Here is a 19,410-nt window from a genome sequence, read left to right on the forward strand (position 1 = left end):
TACTTGTACCCTGGTGGGATTGTTATAACCGATATTAAGGTGACAAAAAATAATACGCCAGTAATAATAATCATCATCCTAGAAACTTGCTTACTTTTCTGTTCAATTAGCCATTCCAGAACTTTGTCCTCGTTCTTAAGATTGCCTACAAAAGTTATACAGTGATTACGTTAATTATTGAAATTTCATGTGCGCGTGCAGTTTTTTTTTTTTGTTTTTTTACTAGAAAACTACTTTGGTTGATTCAAATCTCTATCAAGTCGAAATCTCATTGACTGAAGCCGTCTGAATCCTGAAATGAAGGATGCAGTTTCCCGGATTTAAAGTAATCATAGGATCTGTGATATCGATACGTTTCTATTTCTCAATACTCCACCGCTATCAAATACAAAAGTGCGTTCATCGGGTGAAGGTTCAGCGATGAATTCACCTTTCACCGTCTAGCAAACGGACAGCAGATCGATAGTTTGCAGTTAAATAACTTTGCTGAACAAATGAATTGAGAAAGTTACGAAGACACAAGTGCAATGTTGGAACACTTTGCGTGCTTGAAGCACACTTGTCGTAAAACAGAATAATCGTGTAAATTTCATTTCCGTAAATTGTGTTATATCACGGATCTGATCCATCATTCTAGAATCCGACAATATTTCAGGTTTATATTAAAGAGATAATATAGGTAATATGTGTATTAGTGAACTGGGCAAGGACAATATGGGAATGAATTTAGAATTTCAATAATCAGGCTTAATTATCGGGTTCGGGTGTCGGGATAAACGCCAAGACAAAAAAAAAAAAAAGCATTCGATGGCTTACCGTCGTACATGATGGGCACACCAGTCTCGTAATAAACAAGTGCTGGGAACGAGAAGATGCCAATTTCAGCGGCCAACTTGGCATCTTTTGACTTGACAAACTGAATGCCATGTTTGTCCGTGTCGTCGTCAATTGTCTCGAGCTCCTCTAGAATCTCAGGACATTTCTCACACTTGTCATCATCTGGGACGAGAAATTATCTCCTAAATATTTTCTACGCAACTAGCACGTTGAATTGTCCAACGGAGCTTCTCCTCTCGTCGACAAACTCCAGATTTAGTTTCAGAAAATTCTTCGTTGACGAAATCGTATCAACTTTTCACACGCATACTCACAGAAAAATACAGCAAGGTGCTCAACGTCGTTGATCAGTAGCTGAAGAGTCTTTCTGTCGACACTTTCGATGATGTCAGGCTGCGAGCTGTGCAGTTCCAGAACCCACTCGAGGATCGCCTCTTCGTGCATCATGTCACCGGCGTAAATCTGGCGGAATTTATGCCTGTAAAAGGCGAGGGCCGGGAGAGTGGGAAGATCGTATTCCCGCTCGATACCCTCGTCGGATATCTTGACAAAGTCGATGTCCTTCTCCTCGCACTCGTCGTCGATGTTCTCCAACTCCTGAAGAATCTTCTGGCTCTTCTTGTCTCCTTCTCTGTCTGCAAAGCAACAACAAGTTCTTGTTCCAGATTTGAGAACCCGCTCGATGTCCGACAGCAGAACGGTTTACGAACGGCTTCGTTATATACTCACAGAAGAAGATAACGACGTGGTCGTTCTCGTCCAAAATGTTCTCCAACATCTTGGAATTGACCTCCTCGATCTTCCCGGGTATCTGAAGGGTGTTCTCGTCTGTGACCCATGACAGAACCTCGTCCTCGTCGTCGATGTCGCCGCTGTATATCAGGGGGTCCTTGTTCCTGAAGAAAGCGAGAGTTGGGAAAGTCTTGATTCCGTGTTTCTTCGCGACGCCGGTGTCCTCGGTCGTCACGAATATGATTCCAGTTTCGTCGAGTTCGTCGTCAATGTTCTCCAGCTCGAGAAGCGTCTTGTCGCATTCCTCGCCCTCCTCGCAATTACCACCTGCGAAATACGATTCGCCGATTAGATCGGCGATCGATGAACGCTACCGCAAAACTACTCACTGAAGTAAACAACGACGTATTCGTGCTCGTCGATCAGGTCCACCAGGATTTCATCCGTCACCTCCTCGATCGTCGCGGTGTTCTTCTGCTCGATCAGCCACTTGAGAACCTCGTCCTCGTTCAGAAGATCGCCCTCGTAGATCGCGGGAATTTTCTCCTCAAAGTAAACGAGCGTTGGTAGATGATCGATGCCGAATTCCTTGGCCTCGGCGTCGTTGTCCATTCGCACGATGACGATGCCCTCCTTTTCCAATTCGTCATCGATGTTCTCCAGTTCGTTCAAGATCCGCATATCCTGCTTGTCATTTTTGTCGTCTGAAACGTTTCGTTGAAATTACTTGCTCGGTCATACTTCAAGTGCTCCTCAACGTAACTTCGTTTCCTTCGTTCGAAAAGCAGGGAATTTGTTTAAACTTGTACACTAAAATATCTCACAGAAAAGAACGGCCAGATACGGCGTGGTCTCGATCAACTTCTCCATCATCTCGTCTGTGATCTCCGGAATTTCACTGTGTCGTTTCTGGTGCAGAAGCCAACCCAGCAGCTGGTCTTCGTTCATGAGGTCACCTACGGAGTGTGAAAAAACAAACCAATGATAAGTTATCGGCCTCTTACTCCTCACGCATACTTAACACTGCACCAACCTTCGTAGACGTGGGGTATCCTGCGTTCGAAGAGCACCAAAGTGGGAAGAGAGTCTATGCCGTACTCCTTGGCCTCTTCGTCGTCGTCAATTTTAACAAAGGCTATGTTGTTTTGATCGCACTCATCGTCGATGTTCTCCAGCTCGGCGAGTATCTTCTGGCTCTTTTTCTGGTCCTTGTCGTCTGTTGACAATTAATCGTATTGAGATTACGCAATCGGCACAATTTTGGACCAACGATTTCTGCTTTGTCAATGTCAAACGTGTTTTTCTCTACCCTCAACTTCATCCGGTCAATGATTCCGTCTTTAGTACTTACAAAACAGGACAGCGACGTATGGCATTTTCTCGATTATCAGGTCCAGCATCTCGTCAGTAACGTCTTCGATCTCGTCGCTCTTCTGCTGATGGTCCAGCCACTTGAGAACCTTGTCCTCGTCCTCCAGGTTCCCCTCATAGAGGGTAGGTATACCCTTTTCGAAGTATAGTAAGCTCGGAATCTTTTCGATTCCGTACTCTCTGGCCTCGTCGGCGTTGTCGATTTTCACGAAGACTATTCCCAGCTGGTCGCAATCGTCGTCAATATTCTCCAGCTCGTTGAGTACGCGCAGAGACTTACGGTCATTGTTATCGTCTGGTGTTGAACGTCGGAAAAGAGAAGAAAATCGTCAGATTTTAACGACCATCCTTGCGCTGCACGCAATATTATCGACACCCTTGATTTTCACTCACAAAAAAGTACCGCCAGAGTTTTTCCCTCCTTTACCAGACGGTCCAACATCTCGTCGGTGACGTCCTCGATTTCGTCCTTCTCCAACTGCGCCAAAAGCCACTCCAAGATCTCATCCTCGTTTTCCAGATCACCTGAAATCGTTCCAGTGTTGGAAAAAATGAACCTACCCGAATGATTCTAGCAAAAAATCCGAGTCAACAAACCATCGTAAACGTTGGGGAGTTCCTTTTCGAAATAGACGATAGCAGGTACGGAATCGATTCCGAAGTCTTTGGCGGCCTTGTCATCGTCGATTTTGACGAACTGGATGCCATGCTTGTCGCAGTCGTCATCGATCTTCTCTAACTCGGTGAGAACCTGCATCGAATCCTCGTCTCCATGATCGTCTACGAAAGATAGAAGAATCCACTTTCAGTCACTGCACCGAGTCTCGTCTATAAAAAAAAAATGGATCAAAATTGCTAAATAATTACGAACAGAAGAGGACGACCAGGTTGTCGATGTTCCCTATCAGGGTGTTCAAAGTCTTTGCGGTGACGTCTTCGATTACGTCTTCCTCGTCGCCGGTGCTCTTGTTCGCCACGAGCCACTCCAAGACGTCCTCTTCCTTGCTCAGCTCGTCTGAAATGACGACGATAGTAAAGCGGCATGTAAACCAAGCTGGTGCATCAATTTTCTTCGGTCGACTTACGCTCGTATATTATCGGGATTTGATGCCTGTAATAGACGAGAGCTGGAAGCGGTCCGAGGTTGTACTCCTCGGCGAGATTCTCGTCGGCGATTTTAACGAATCCAATGCCCAGCTGGTCGGCTTCATCGTCGATATTCTCAAGCTCTTGAAGTGCCTTGATGCATTTTTTGCAGTCCGGTTTGTCTGTCCCATTTTAAAGCAAAAGAACTTTACCGCACTTGACCTCGGCGTGAATGAAACATGCGTTTTATTATGATTTGTGAAAGTATATCGACCTAAGCTACGTAAAATTGGCTGGGAATGGAAAGAGAATGGAAAAAGTAATCATTAAGTGTCTACGGATCTGAAAATCAAAACCTTAAAAAATTGTATAAGTTAGGTGTATTATACGGTATATGAATCAACGCGCGACGAGCTTAAAAAAATAAACTCATTAGCGCGTTTGTTGTACGGAAGAGGGGGTGAACCGCGAACGGCTGGTAATTATGTAAAGTTTTAAAAATTGGCAAAAATCCAATACAGAATACCTGACGTAATATTGGCATCTACTCGCCGGATGCTGCAACCATGCAAATAGTACGTACAATGTGCGTTAGCTGTTGATCGCAGGCTTTCTATACACGGTATGATATTATACCAAGCTTCTCAAGCTCTTTTCGAAAAGGACTCAGAAAATTAGAATGAAATTAAAGTCCATCGATCAAACGAGGAACGAAGAAGCGGGTCACGTGGAAATAAACTAGTTTCACAAAGTTTCGCAAGGAGTGGAGAACATTCGGATCAAATTACAACGAGCAATGTGGTTTACTTTTCCCCTCAAACGTAGCGAGTAACAATCGTATGAAGAAATTAAAAACCACGAGCGCACATGCAGCAGATGCATCGTTCTATTTTCGATCTCGTTGAGACTTGTTAGAACATGTATATTTGTGGTTACTAGAGGGGTACGTAAAGTGCATACCATGGATGTAAATATGTATGTACGTACGTATTTATCTACAGAAACAAGCATACCGTTCGTGTGTCGTACGTGTATCTAACTAAAACTCTACAGGAGGTACACAACGCATGTGTGTGTGAGTGAGTGGACTTTCAAACGGCTAACAATAACTGCATCTATAAATCACAGCACAAAATATCGGTGCAGCATATGTGTAATTTGTATAAAAAGTCTAAAAATTAATTCCCAGCTATATTAGTGAGATAAAAAATCTTCCAATTAAATACGCAAGCTGTACAGGGTGTCAGGGTGTAGGTACATCTCGCACAATTCGTTCGCTGATCAATCTCGAGGTGGGGTAAATATTTAAACTATAACGAAGTTGACGGCTGTGCGAGCAATAAATAAATGGGTAAACAAATTCGTGAACGGATGTACATATATATGTGCATATGTATGTATATATATATATATATATAGGCATACGTACAACACTTGGCGTGCAGCTCGCGTCAGAATCACAATATATAAATAAGAATTTTATTATAGATTTTTTACGTGACATCGCGTATTCACGACCGGTGTAAATCACTGATCTCGTGTATATAATCTCGATCATGCAGTTGATGTCTACCGACAGGTAGACTGGTAGGAAATAAAAAACGAAAAAAAAAATAAAAAAACATACCGCGGTATCAGGTATGAGAACAGAGACGAAAAGATGAGAAAGAAAAAATTCGACTAGTAGACCGTGCAGAAGAAAACTTGATCCGATGTTGAGCTTGCGGAATGCTGCGGTGCCATTGTGGTGAGGTTCTCGATTACGTCTTAAGATTCCTTCGAGAAGATACAAGTGTGAAAGAAAAAAATAAAATAAATAAATAAATGACGAAAACATTGCGGAAAGACTGAAACTAATCCCGATTGAAAAGCCTCGCGGCTAAATTTGTGCGACTCGTCGCCTCGCTTCCGTTTGCAATTTCCGGAGTGCATGTAAAGAACGGTGTCCGTTTGTTAATTGGGAAAGCCTTGCATGTGTCCGCGGGGGGTAAAAATAATTGTGCATGGATGTGAATGCTCATAACGGGCAATATATAATTGTGCCAACACAGCAGCAGATTCAACTGCTTCGACGCCGTGTAAAAGTGTACTTACTAGAGCTGACACCCGAGCACCTCTTCGTGTCAGGACCTATCCACACCAACACACACAAAAGGTTGACATATATGTTTTATTTACAGGTAGTATACTGTTGGATTGAAATTTTTGTGGAATTCAACCACCTACTTGTGCGAGTGTCGTTGCGTGCCGGACGTTATTATACATTTTTAAGTCCGTGGGTATGCGATCAGCTCCGAAGCTACGAATATATGTGTATACTTATGTGTGTGAGTGTAAGTGTGTGCCTTTGCAATATTTATTATCATTAGTTTGGCCGAGAAAAGCTGCCTCAGAAATTTCACATCGGTCGCGTGCAAAGACGGAACCGTTTTTCGTCTTCGATGTATTTTGTAGATTTTAAAAATTTTTAATTAAAGACACGCACGAGGTTGGATTAACAGTTGTGAATTTTTACACCGACTAAAACAATAATTTATTTACATGCAACTATTTTACGGGATCAAAGACGAGACACAGATTATTCGTTAACCCGAGGTTATTTTCGCGATAATTACAGTTAAATTATTTTATGCAACGTAAAAAGCCGAGGCACAAGTTAAATATTCCTGGTAAGTTTTCTCAACTTTTATCATTGTCATAATTCCACATTTTTTTCCCGATATTTCTCTGTGATATATTCATTTCTTTTGATTATTCAAATTACTTTTCATTCCGCGCTCTTATTCTACGCGATTATACCGACAGCCAATCGGTTTTAACTTTCTTAAAGTTATATTTCAAGCACCTGTTGTAGTGAAATAAAAATGTTGATAACGGAACGATGCACGTTAGTAATTATTCGTTACATATACGTGTATCACGAAATCAAATACGAAAGATTACAGTTGAATAGGGAAAGTATTACTCACAGAAAAGAACCGCGACAAAATCAGTCTCCTCGACGATTTTTTCAAGAATCTTAGCATTTACTTCCTCGATCCTGTCAGGCAGATCCATCGCTTCCAAGCTCGTCAAAAAATCAAGAACATTTTCCTCGTCCATCAAGTCACCTGCAAACGGATCGGAGAATTTTTTATTTTTTTTTTTTTGTCTCAATTGCAGATAATAACATTTCAGCTATAGGTGGAACCTACACGTCATACTTAAGGTTTCGCGATGTTGCCTCGACTTGCAAAATATGTTATGAGAACAATCTGGCTCCCTGCCAGAGGATCGCGAAACCTCAAATTCATTACCGAGTGGTGACGTGTAATAACCACAATGGATGTACGCGATAAACATTTCACGGTTAATTTTTTACCTACTTTTCATCTCTTTATAGCTAGGAAAGAATAAATATTTCTTCAACAGAGATTTCAAACAGCTCACCTTCGTAGATGATGGGAACCTTCTCCCGGAAGTAGGTGAGAGCTGGGAAGGTTTTGATCCCATATTGTTTGGCCAGTCGTTTGTCGTTAATCTTGACAAAGTCGACCCCAAACGTGTCCGTGTCGTCATCAATTTTCTCCAATTCCGCCAGCACTTTATCGCATGTTAAACAACTTCTCGCATCTGCCAAACAAGAAATCCGTAATATTAGATTAAATTTGAAATATCAGTCACGCACTTTTAGCCTCGAAAAATTATCGCAGCAAGTATCTGAAATCAATATTTTATCATTTTTGGTTCTTTCAAATTTTGTCGTATTCTACGAGGCGAGAGAAATTCGTACGAAAAGCAGAGCCTCAAAAAAAAAAAAAAAATTAAGAAATCTTGGACCGTGCGAATATCTTGCGACGAATTAATTGTACTCTTTCGAAAATGACGCCGTCCATGTTATTATTTTTCTCATTTCGCCGAACAGAGGCGAACGAATCGCAATATAAAATCCGAAACCCCCGCACGTGCCTCACGTGCGTAAAAAGAGCCCGAGTAGTGACGCGGCGTATACCACTTATAACGTCTAAATATACCTAGCGTAAAACGACGAACCGATTATAGTATATTGTATAACGTTTTGCTTTCATGCGTTTATCTTTTCTCTACGGAATAATACACCTATAAGCTAAACCATTCGAATAAACGGTCCGGCTGTAGCCGACAGTTTATATTTGTGATTTTTAAGACAGAAAACGTCCGCGCAAACAACCGTGACGTAACAGGGACCCAGTTTTCTCTACAGATTACAGATCTGCTTGCAGTGTCTCGAATGACGTTTCTGAGAAAGTGGAAATAAAAAAATAAAAAAATTAGGTCAACTATTTTCATCGAGTGAGCGAATAAAACGAAGTGACGAGTCACTGATTCATTGGTCTGAATCAGACGCGTAGATGTGCTGAAATTTGTTCAAATTTTTCCAAACCACTATCGTTTTTCGCCCGGAAGGAAAAACTTGAAAGAAATTTAACCCGGTCATTCGATCAAGCTGCGATTTCATTTCGATCTTGCGATTCGATCAATTTGCGGATGTAAGGTATTGGGTTACAAAAATCTCTGATCTCTTCCTCTCGGCTCGATTCGCTTGTGATTGCACTGCTCGAGCGTCTCGGTTCTGAGTCCGCGGGGTAGAAAGGGGGTGAAAAAAAAAAAAAAAAAAAAACTTGGCACAGGACTGCAAGGAATCGGCGAAAAGTTACGAAAAGAACAGAAAAAAAAATGGAATTTTTTTTCATATTTCATATCTCGCATCTCCTCCCTTTTCACCAGTTTCCAAGATCTTTATATCATCGTACGACTGAGACATCCTTCGGTGTATTACGACCGCCTCTTATACACCCAGCGATGTCGCCCACCATTTTAGGAGATGGCACCCTGAGAATAGAGCCGGGTGAGACGTCGATGTAAACCTGGCTGTATTCGTCTCTCTCTCTCTCTCTCTCTCTCTCTCTCTCTCTCTCTCTCTCTCTCTCGCTCGCTTACTTTCAAGCCACGATTTGGACCAGTTGACGTTGTCTCGTTCCCAACGCGAGCCGACCCAATAACATTCGGCGTACTCCCCCGCAAAATTCTCGCATTCGGTTTGCCAAGCGTCTGTGAATGCCGTTGGGGCGAATTTATGTCATGCCACTACGAAGCTATCTCGTCTCGCTAAATACCATGGCGTTAATTTTAGGGAAAGAGATATTCTTTTAATGAAAAGATCGGAGAAAGGCAAAGGAAAGAAGAAAAAAAAATTAACAGCGAGCAATGAACCCGCGATTTTTGCGCTTAACCGGTTTCTTAATACGTTTTTACTTTTTTAATCACCTGTCAATCGCAGGCACGCGGATATAATGCGACTGATAGGGTACGATCAACAAGGTGGAAGTAAACGATCGATCTAAATGATTTTTGAAAATGAGGCGATAGTCGAAGTGCTCGTCAGGTGTGCAAGAGCAAAAGCAGAGGTCCACACTGGGAGAAATTTTTAGTTCCGGTTATCGCTCAGTCCTCAACTATTTTCATTTTTTACCACAATCGAAAAATATAGTTTTAGGTACTAAATGAAAATTAGTTTTATAGCTGTTACCGGAAAGTCTAGTATCCGTTACTATTCTTTCTCATTACGAGCACCGATGCTATATTTTCTTGCAACTGTTGCGAAAATTTAATGCTCGTGCAACGATAAATTGACGTTAAAGCCTTGTTTAACTAAAAAAGTAGAGTAAACCTCACAAACTTATTTTGCGTTGCAATTACCAAAAAAAGGATCGACGATAGCGGAAAATGGTTACGTGTAGTTCGTTTTTCATAATTCCAACAATATTCAAACAGTTTTTTTAACGATAACTGTTTTACTCAATTTTTCTATCTACTGTAACAAATGAAATTGTTCTCAGTGCAGAACTAAACTATATCGTTGATGTAATTTAAAAAATTTTCTTTAATTTAATAAAAATCGTTTCCATTATTTGACATCGCTGCAGGACAAGGCGTGCTCAGTGTTCCCTAGCAAGTGGTTAAAACGGGTTTACAAACTCTAGTAGACTCGACAAATTACAGCTGTCTCGAGTCGAATGGATGATCTTTGGACATTCCGTGTGCTCTGCATTCGTGGTAAAGTTTATCCGTCTATTCGTTTATTTTCACAAAGTATCTCCGCAGCGATTTCTGTATATATGTGTATACAATACATATATATATATACAAACTCGATATCAAAAGCACTTTAAGTGCGAAAAGTAACGGTGTAGTCGAGGGATCGAGTAATAAGAAGTCTTTTCCGCGCGGTGATAAAACGTTCGCGTATTAAAATATGGAAATATACATAACGCGTATTCCGAGATTGACCCTGGGTGAAAATATACAACCGTTTATAAATATATGTCTTGCGGTAGAGATTCCGAGCAAGTTCGATGAAAGATTGCTCAATGCAGCAACGGAGCTTGTCGCGGTAATTGGCTATTATGGCACCTCGACGTATCTTAAAAGATGGATTTATCGATGTTTTTAGCTTACCCCAATGCGCCAGATGGGGACGCGTACGATATTTGTGGCAGAAATTAGAAGGTGCGAAGGAATCGGATTGAGCCAACACTTGCCGAATAGAATTTACTCCATGCCCCTTTTCCCGTGTGTATTTTTATATCGGCAAACAGTTATTCTCAACCCAGACCGGTCGTAGATCTGCGGTTTCAGACCTCCACTCGTCATCCGATTACTATTCGACACTCGCAGAACCACGTCCGCAATTGCTAAGCCGACATTAATTAAAAAAAATTCACCTCGAATCGCGATTGGTGAATCCGAAATATCAGACACAAGTACGATTAATTATACAACGATAATGTCGGAAGGGTCAAATGTTTGGCCAACATTAACTAGCCGGTAGCTAGTTTTTTTCATTAATTTCGAAACAGCTTGATTTGCTGTATCGTACACGCCTCGTTGTGTATATCCGGTCAATCACGAGTATCGTAATTGCGTGTGATACACAGAGATAAAACGCGGATCGTATCAACGGAAAAACGTTCGTCAGATTTTTCTCTTCAACCTGTGAACGATAAATTTAATTTGATGGTAGAAATAAACGAATATTGAAAGAAATGTAATAAAACGATTTTCATTCGCACAAAAGGACGTGAGTGGGACGTAATGTCGTGTCGCTGAATTTCGTGAATCGAAATATTCGCAATACGCAACGGTAAAAAAGACGTGGCGCCACATGTTTTTGAAAAATTGTAAAGAAGTAAATTCGGCAGGGTATATCGTGTTTCAAGGAGTTCTAAATTGTGTCCTATTTTTATTCGGTAATAAATGTTGAAGCGAACCTCCCCCGAGACGAATAAACTGATATTCCACAGCTGGGTATAACCGGATTAGTAAGGCAGTGCTGCGTCTCAGCGAATCCTCGATATCCAATTTCAAACGTCTTACAGCGTTTCACAATAATTCTCATCGCAGCGTAAAAAGTTTCTCAATCGCTAATGGGGACCGTTCCGTTTAGCAAACGCTCGATTAGGAGGAGGAGAAGGATGAGAAAACGAAACGGAGAAAGACGAAGATGTGTTGTCAAGAGGACCGCGAAGACGGTGACGCAATGTAAAACAAAAATGAAAAAAATTGAAAAACAAGATAACAAAACGGGAAAAAATCTGCGGGCAGAGTCGTCGTCGCAGCTTATCCGACAATGTTTTTCGGTGAGACGTTAGAACGAGGTAGTCGAGGCGCGGGCGAAAATAGCCCAGGGTCTAAAAGCGGTGTCAGCCGAGCAACCAACCACCAAACCGTCCTTGCGAAGATCGAGCAGCCAGCTCGACTCATCTTCCTGCCAGACCACCGTTTATACTCATCTCTGCCTCTGCTACCGAATCCGTAACTCCAACTGGCCCAGACCTAGAAATCGAGAGGGAAGCTTCGTCGTTTTTTTGCAGACGTCGAACCACCGTCTCGAAAGTTACCCCTGAAAAATCAACTCACTTCTGTGGTATCCAGCTGCGACGAGGATTTTCTTTGGGTTTCTTTTCTTTTTTTTTTTAAACGACTTTGAAAATGACCCGAAACATCGGAAGACCCTCGACTGGCTCTAATTGGCTGACCCATCACGCAGCATCGATCGGCTAATCATTGGCACCTGTAAACGGGCCGAAATGCGATCTACCTCGGTCGATCGGAACGATTCACCGACGCGTTGTTATATTTTCAACGGGGTAAGGAGCTTGATTTTCTCCCGGGTAAAATGCGAGCGTCCTCGACGATTCGGAGACCTGAGAATTCGCCTCGAGACCCCCAGACACGCGCAAACGGACAGAAATAGCCAATTTTTCGTCCCACTAACCACAAACCGAGAGCGAGAGAGAGAGAGAGAGAGAGAGGGAGAGAGAGAGATCGATATCTTCGAAGATTGCGTATTTTCTGGAATATTATCAGCGTGTTTTCTCTCCACGTGGTCTTAGCCTTTCTCCCTACGAATCTGCAGAGGAATCTGCGTTAATCCCTCCTGTATAATTCTTCTCGCCGCGTTACGTAACGTATAAAAGTTCGGATTCGTCTCGACGCTTCGAGAGGATCGCGTCGCTGCAGATCCGCTAAAGCACTGGCCATCCCATAAAAAACATCGCTAAGAGGGCGATAAACCATACTATTATCGTTACAAGTATATTCGAGGTTGTAACGGGGGCCGGGTTGAAATAACAAACCTTCCGGATGATCGGTGAGTTCTTTTCGGGGCAAACCGGCGCTAAAGCATTCTCTAAATCGTTGGCCCGTCGAGCACCGGTTACGCAATAAAATTGCCGAAGGTTTCGTCGTCACGTGCGTAAAATTATCGAGCCGATAAATCGGCGATCGGTTTTCACGGGGCAATCGGGCGATTTCATTTCGCGACAGTTAAATCCCGGCAAGAGCCGAGGGCTTGAGAAGGTGGGAGGTCGAAAACAACCCCAACCCCCAGGAAAAACGCGAAGCGTGAGTCGAGCACGTGGTCCGACAACGGAAACGGTGGCGGTTACAGCGCGACCGTCTCGTTTGCGAAACGGGTAATCCTGACTGTTGGCGAGGTTCCTGACCCGCAGGCACAATTCACTCTCCCCCGTTCGGAACCCCTTCATCCCCTCGTCGAGTGACACTTACACCAGTACACGGCTACAAAGTCTTTTTCGTTCAGCGCTCTCTCTAGCTGCTTGGCGTTGACCTCCTCGATGACGGGCTCGACCTCCTTGGCGGCCGTCGTCCGGGCTGCGCCCCCCCTGGGCTCCTCGTTCCGCGCCCTAGCAGCATCGCAAATCGGCGTAACCCACCCCGATAACAAGAGGAACGCGATCAGGAGAGCCGTCGGAGTGCACGGCTGCACGGCGCTCCAACTCCGCGAACCATTCGCCCTCGACATCGCCGCACTGACTGCCCGGGCTATTTTTGATTCGCGGCTCCGAGATCTTTTCGGCGGGCGGGCGGGCTGACGCTGCCTTAGACCACCGCGATTTCAGAAGCTGTTATACGCATCGCCGTTGCTCGCGGACGAGAGCTGCCCACTTCGAGACCAAGGGATGCCCCCGAACCGACCAACCAGCGTCGACGCGACAACGGATTCAACGCCGCGGACTCCAGGCGCTTGCGAAACGTCGACGGGTTTCTGTCTACCGATTTCTAATTCCCAAACTCGAAGCGACGAAATCAAACTTTGAAGAATGTGCAAAGTTCCGATATGCAAGATTCCGAAAATTCAAGTTACAACGGAGCAAAGTTCCGAGAAGTATAGTTTCGATGGAGTTGAATTCCGAGAATTAAAATGTACTCAGAGAGCGCGTCGTTTGCTCAACGATTGGGGGTGAGAAATTAGAAAAACCGAAAATCGGAATCACCAGGATTCCCGACGTGAAAATATCGAAAATACGAAACAAAGAAAGATTGAAATGGTGAAATTTTACCATTTATTCATTTTTTAAATGCAGAAGTTCACGGAACTGAAAATCTTCGATCATTCGGAATTTCAAACATTCTCATTTTCGCACTTTCGAAACTTTGAGCGGCGGGTTTCGGACCGCTCGAAACTTTCATTTATCACCAAAGTTTGATTTCTTTACTCTAAGTTTCGTCACCAAAATATTCAGAGTTTCGCGCTTTCGAAACTTTTCAAAATCGGAATATCAACCTCACTCCTTACAGACAAGTTGTGAATGATTCAGCGAGAAGAATGATTGAAAAAGTTGCTCAGGATCCTGTTATGCGATCCTGATGAACGGGCGTCAAGACTACAAACGAGTTTCAAATCGCGTGACTAATGCCAAAAGGGCGTATAAAAATTGTACGCCCTTTTGGCTTTTCAAAACCAAAAGGGCGTATAATTTTTTTTTTTTGTGCCAATCGTTTTGTCAATATATTCTAAGCCTAAAAATAAAAAAAAAATTTTCAAAGCCAAAAGGGCGTATATCTCAAGTTATAAAGCCAAAAGGGCGTATTATTTTTTTGATAATAATTTCTAATTCATTCCTTACTCAATAATATGCAATTTTTATTCAAAATTTTGAAAAATCTTGATTTTTTTTATACGCCCTTTTGGCTTTAGGCCGGCAATTTCCTAAAGCCAAAAGGGCGTATATCTTGAGATACGCCCTTTTGGCGTTAGTACATCGAAAAATTTTTTTTTGCAGATCTTTACGTTTCGAGTGATTTTAAGTCGAATGGCAAAAAAAAATTTTTTTATACGCCCTTTTGGCATGGATCCCTATCTAACTGCTGTAGTACGCCCTTTTGGCATTAGTCACGCGAAATATCAAATTCATTTTAGATTGCAGGATACCAATATTAAAAATGAACATTCAGTTTCGTTCTGACAAAAAGAAATTTGATATTAGTTGAGAATTAAACGAGGAAAGCTCGAGTAGTTTTCGAGATGGTATTGATGCAAACTAAAGGCACACCAAACGTCTTAGAATTAGGTTTTAGTCGGAGCATTGAGTAGCTCGTGTGTCAGCTAGAAAAAGGAAACTCAAAAAACGACCAAGAACACCGATCGTAACGGGTGTTTTTACAGTGTTTAGGAAAAGCCACCCACGTGTGTAACTTCGAGATATCGCTGTTTGAAAGTAGTAACAGTATCCTCGCTTATTATCAGAGCACCGGAAATCTTTCCTACTCCGAGTCTACTTATGTTTCCACGCGCGGTAAAAAGGAAAGAAGACAAATTCTGATCTTTGAATAAGTATCTGCTTACACGACACGCAACGAATATTCAACGCGTACATCTGGCCGTACCTTCATGCCCGCTCAACGTTCATATTTCTACCAAGTTTTGTGGAACTGACGTTCACATCGGAGGACGATCTCTAGAACGTACCTTGATTAACGAAACTGCAGCGTGTTGGATAAACATGCTTTTCATACCGTCTATGATTCGAAATAGACGCGTGCCTTCCGCGTTCGCCACGTGAGATTGCCATCAGGGCCGTCTTAAGGTTCGATGTTAATAACTTTGTTCACGTTCAGGAAAGCGACATTCGTGTTTTCAATCGTTAAAACCTGTTGTAAAAGAATTTGCATTGAGGTTTTCGGAAAAAAGTTTACACGAAATGCGGAAAAATTTTCCTTCAGACTGTGATTATCGAAGCCACTCATAAGCATTGCATAAACGCGCTTAGAATTTTAAACTTTTTTCGTTGCACCTGTCTGATTCTTAGTTGCAAAATTACCAAAAAATTATCATTCCCTATTGACTGGACTACCAATAAGTCAGTGACCTTCCGATGTATTTTGTTATAACCCATGCTGTGACCGCAGGTGAATGTTATATAGTCCATCCCCACTCTTGAATTAATCCACACCCCAACGATCCGTAAGAAGCCAGTCCTGAAACCACCGACCCGGCTTCAGTCAGTGTCCAAGAATCATGACAACAGTAGAGTCATCGTCCCTTAAGGTCGCAATCATAGGTGGTGGTTTGGTGCGTGCAGATAATATTCGTTTGATTAATTTTTGATACCTGCTTTGCGACGAAAGATTGAAATTTTTGTAATTTTTGAGACGAACCGTAGAAATTTATTTTCCAAACCTCAATCCCCCCCCTTTTTTTTTGTTCGCATAAATGTGCTCTTAGATTCGTTTCCGAAGCTATCGTATTAAATTGCAGTTTCCTGATAATTAACAATTTTGTCTCTGCTATTCTTTTTTAACGCTTGATTTCAGGTAGGAGCCCTCGAGGCATGTTTTTTTGCCAAACGAGGCCACAATGTTCGCCTCTACGAGTATCGTGAAGGTATTTATAATTTCTAGAAAACTGTAAGAATTGTTTAAACAGATAGAGATTACGAAGAATTTCAACACGTTCACTTCGCAGCACGTAGGCTTGACAAATTTTTAAAATCTCTTGACAAGAGAAAAAAAAAAACAAAAATGAGAAAATTCCCGTAACTTTCAGACATTCGGCTTGTGGAAGAAATTCGTGGCAGGAGCATAAATCTCGCTCTCTCCGCTCGCGGTAGAGCAGCACTTCGCGAAGTTGGTCTTGAAGACCTGCTGGTTAAGGATCACGGAATCCCGATGCGAGCCCGAATGATACACGGCAAGGATTGCAGCCTAACTGAGATACTGTACGATCCGGTCAATAAGAATGTGAGTCACACGCGAATAACCCTGATAATACAAGAAGAAAAAATTAAATTGCATTACATATTTTTAAATAAATTCCATCACCGTTAATTAAGTAACAATGAAGCTTAGGCTAAGATTCTACAGATAAAATAAAGTGTACCAAGTTCACATTTTTTCGGTAATTTTTCACGTTCCAGTGTATATACTCCGTCAACAGAAGATATCTGAATGAGGTTTTGCTGAACGGTAAGTCGTTTGGTACGTTAGGACAAAGACTTGCGGAAGCATCTCTGCTGATACCGACTTCAAGTCTAATTCGTACTGACGCTATTGTTTCACAATAATAACGTTGCAGCATATTTTCAAGAATCAAAACCAATCAATTCACTTTCGTGGGCGATGCATATTTTTTTCTAATAACCCACCGGACTCGTTTCACGTACATCTCCACCGTTGGTAGTTCGATATCTCTAACTTGTTTTAAGGCTTCACACGTGCCGTAACGTGATACTCAAATATCACATATCCAATATCGTCTCGCGTTCCTTGCCTCCAATTTCTGTCAACTGTCCTGTACGAATGCATCCTCATTCCACCTGAGAATCATTTTAATAATTGTAAGAAAAGTAATTTGGTGTTACCTGTATTAAAGCTGCGGAAAAGTATCCAAACGTAAGATTATACTTCAACAAGAAGCTCGTGAGTGCTGATCTGGAACATGGAAAGATGACATTTTTAGAGTAAGTCACAGATATTCGATCGTATTGCTCAAAACACACGGAAATCGATACATTCAATATCAGTTTCTTCCTTAGTGTTAATCCAAGTGTATGAATTGTTACCTACAGTCGTAAGACGTCGGAGGAAGAACAGACCTCGGCTGATTTGATCGTCGGAGCTGACGGAGCGTTTTCGACGGTAAGAAGGATCATGACGAAAAGGCCGCTTTACAATTTCAGCCAAACTTACATCGAACACGGATACATGGAGCTGTGCATACCGGCTAAAGATGATGGAAAGGTAAGACATGATCAATCCGCGTGAAGAGTATCACTTTCTTCTCAATTATAAATCCCTCTTGTATTCGATCCGCTCAAGTTCGCCATGGCGAAAAACAATCTTCACATTTGGCCCCGGGGTGAGTTCATGATGATCGCACTGCCGAATCAGGACGGATCTTACACTGTGACCCTTTTCGCACCCTTCGAGACATTCAATAGTCTCAATACGGCTCGGAAGCTGCTCGACTTCTTCAGGGAACAGTTTCCGGACGCAGTGCCGTTGCTCGGTGAAGACAAGCTGACCGAAGACTTTTTCAGCAACAAGCCTCTTCCTCTGATCTCTATCAAGGTACCGCGGGTTTCCTGAGTGAACTCAGACGATTTTTTAATACAGTGGTATAGGAATGGAAAAGGGAGGGAACAGGAATGTGATTTGCTTTATCTGTTTCTGAAACGTCGCGCAGTGTCGACCCTTCCACGTTCAAAGTTCAGCCCTCATAATCGGGGACGCTGCTCACGCGATGGTTCCTTTCTACGGCCAAGGAATGAACACCGTAAGTCCGAAGCGTCGAGCTTTCCCTGTAAAGGCACAAACTCCCGTTTCCGTCACTTGATTTCAGGGCTTCGAAGACTGCTTGATTCTCGACAGACTCTTCGAAACACATCGCTCAGATTTGAGCAAGGTTTTACCCGCCTTCTCCGAAGCCAGGTGTACGGATAGCCACGTTATCTGCGATCTGGCGATGTACAATTACATCGAGGTGGGTTGAAGTCGGGAAGAACTCTTCCGGTCTATTTTGTTCTTAACTGTTATGTAAACATCGAACACATATCGTAATTTACAGATGCGAGATTTGGTGAATAAAAAATCTTTCATCGTACGAAAACACTTGGACACTTTTCTCTACTGGCTATTGCCAAATACGTGGGTGCCACTTTACAACTCCGTCCACTTTTCAAGAATCCCTTTTCACAAATGCACCGCCAATCGTTCCTGGCAAGAGAAGGTAAGTCAGTTCCTATAGGTCGAGTTGATGGTGAAATTGTGAAATTTGGCGGAGTATATTCTCATGAAATAAGAGATAACATTGTATCAATTTCTACAGATCATCCGACGGGTCGCTTACTTTTTAATCACCATTATTTTTGCTGTACTTGTCGGGATTTTAAGTGGGCAACGGATAATCAAATTTTGAGTACGAAAAGTGACGGCAGATTGAAGAGAAGGACGAATTCTAGCAAAATATAATATCCCTGAAACAAAGAGTTTATTTTTATCCAAATTGCTAATAGTAATTATCAATGTTAAAATTAATTAGTCGTAGAAGAAAGTAGATTTTATACCGAAACTTGCGTATATTACGTTACCAGATAACATTCACTTCGATTAAATGCTAATAAAAATAAATCAAGCATTACACTTCGTCCAGGACAGACATCTAACTGCGATGCATCAATTTTATTATTGGCCCAAGACTACCATTTTAAATCCTTCGGAAGATGGTACGAAAAAATAAGTGACGATACGGAAATCGTTAGAAGCTGTGACTACGTTTCTACAGGTGGACCGCATTCGGACACCGGCTTTATTGGACATCAGAATTAATCGAAAGCTGTATTGGACACTAGCCTTTTTGGATACAGTCTGATTACGCACCAAAATTTATTGGACACAGTCCAGCGGAGTCCAAACGGGCCTTTTCCGTTTCAACGATGCGTTTCTTATACAGCTCATTACGTCTTACGGCTGAACAATGGATAATTACAAATTACAATGAAAGTACAAATGCTGTAAGCCCGCGAAAATGATTATTATCATCTAAATACCAATGGCTATGCA

General features: G+C 42.3%; 2 protein-coding genes across 5 annotated transcripts in view; one reads left to right on the forward strand and one right to left on the reverse strand.

Moving 5' to 3' along the window:
• LOC124174388 overlaps positions 1–13,506 on the reverse strand; it is a 28,371-nt gene extending 14,865 nt beyond the window's left edge. For 2 of the 4 annotated variants that reach the window (XM_046553496.1, XM_046553495.1), the window contains exons 1-15: positions 13,117–13,505; positions 7,456–7,638; positions 6,996–7,136; positions 6,121–6,156; positions 4,026–4,208; positions 3,812–3,955; positions 3,538–3,720; positions 3,334–3,465; positions 2,921–3,235; positions 2,603–2,785; positions 2,394–2,525; positions 1,959–2,273; positions 1,567–1,896; positions 1,152–1,472; positions 817–999 (exon numbers count right to left, since the gene is read on the reverse strand). In XM_046553496.1, coding sequence (XP_046409452.1) covers positions 817–999; positions 1,152–1,472; positions 1,567–1,896; positions 1,959–2,273; positions 2,394–2,525; positions 2,603–2,785; positions 2,921–3,235; positions 3,334–3,465; positions 3,538–3,720; positions 3,812–3,955; positions 4,026–4,208; positions 6,121–6,156; positions 6,996–7,136; positions 7,456–7,638; positions 13,117–13,372 — 3,037 coding nt within the window. In that variant the 5' untranslated portion in view covers positions 13,373–13,505. Of the gene's footprint in view, positions 1–816; positions 1,000–1,151; positions 1,473–1,566; positions 1,897–1,958; positions 2,274–2,393; positions 2,526–2,602; positions 2,786–2,920; positions 3,236–3,333; positions 3,466–3,537; positions 3,721–3,811; positions 3,956–4,025; positions 4,209–6,120; positions 6,157–6,995; positions 7,137–7,455; positions 7,639–13,116 lie in introns of all 4 variants that reach the window. The other 2 variants (XM_046553493.1, XM_046553494.1) reach the window with 2 other exon arrangements.
• Positions 13,507–15,610: 2,104 nt separating this feature from the next.
• Positions 15,611–19,013, forward strand: LOC124183966 (kynurenine 3-monooxygenase). The gene is made up of 11 exons (XM_046573199.1): positions 15,611–15,922; positions 16,165–16,234; positions 16,397–16,590; positions 16,767–16,815; positions 17,222–17,309; positions 17,418–17,589; positions 17,668–17,919; positions 18,035–18,124; positions 18,191–18,331; positions 18,416–18,577; positions 18,677–19,013. The coding sequence occupies exons 1-11, from the start codon at positions 15,869–15,871 to the stop codon at positions 18,764–18,766; spliced, it is 1,362 nt and encodes a 453-aa protein (XP_046429155.1). The 5' UTR covers positions 15,611–15,868; the 3' UTR covers positions 18,767–19,013.
• Positions 19,014–19,410: the final 397 nt, after the last annotated feature.

The sequence above is a fragment of the Neodiprion fabricii genome, chromosome 1 (genome assembly GCF_021155785.1).
Source record: "Neodiprion fabricii isolate iyNeoFabr1 chromosome 1, iyNeoFabr1.1, whole genome shotgun sequence".
Classification (NCBI taxonomy): domain Eukaryota; kingdom Metazoa; phylum Arthropoda; class Insecta; order Hymenoptera; family Diprionidae; genus Neodiprion; species Neodiprion fabricii.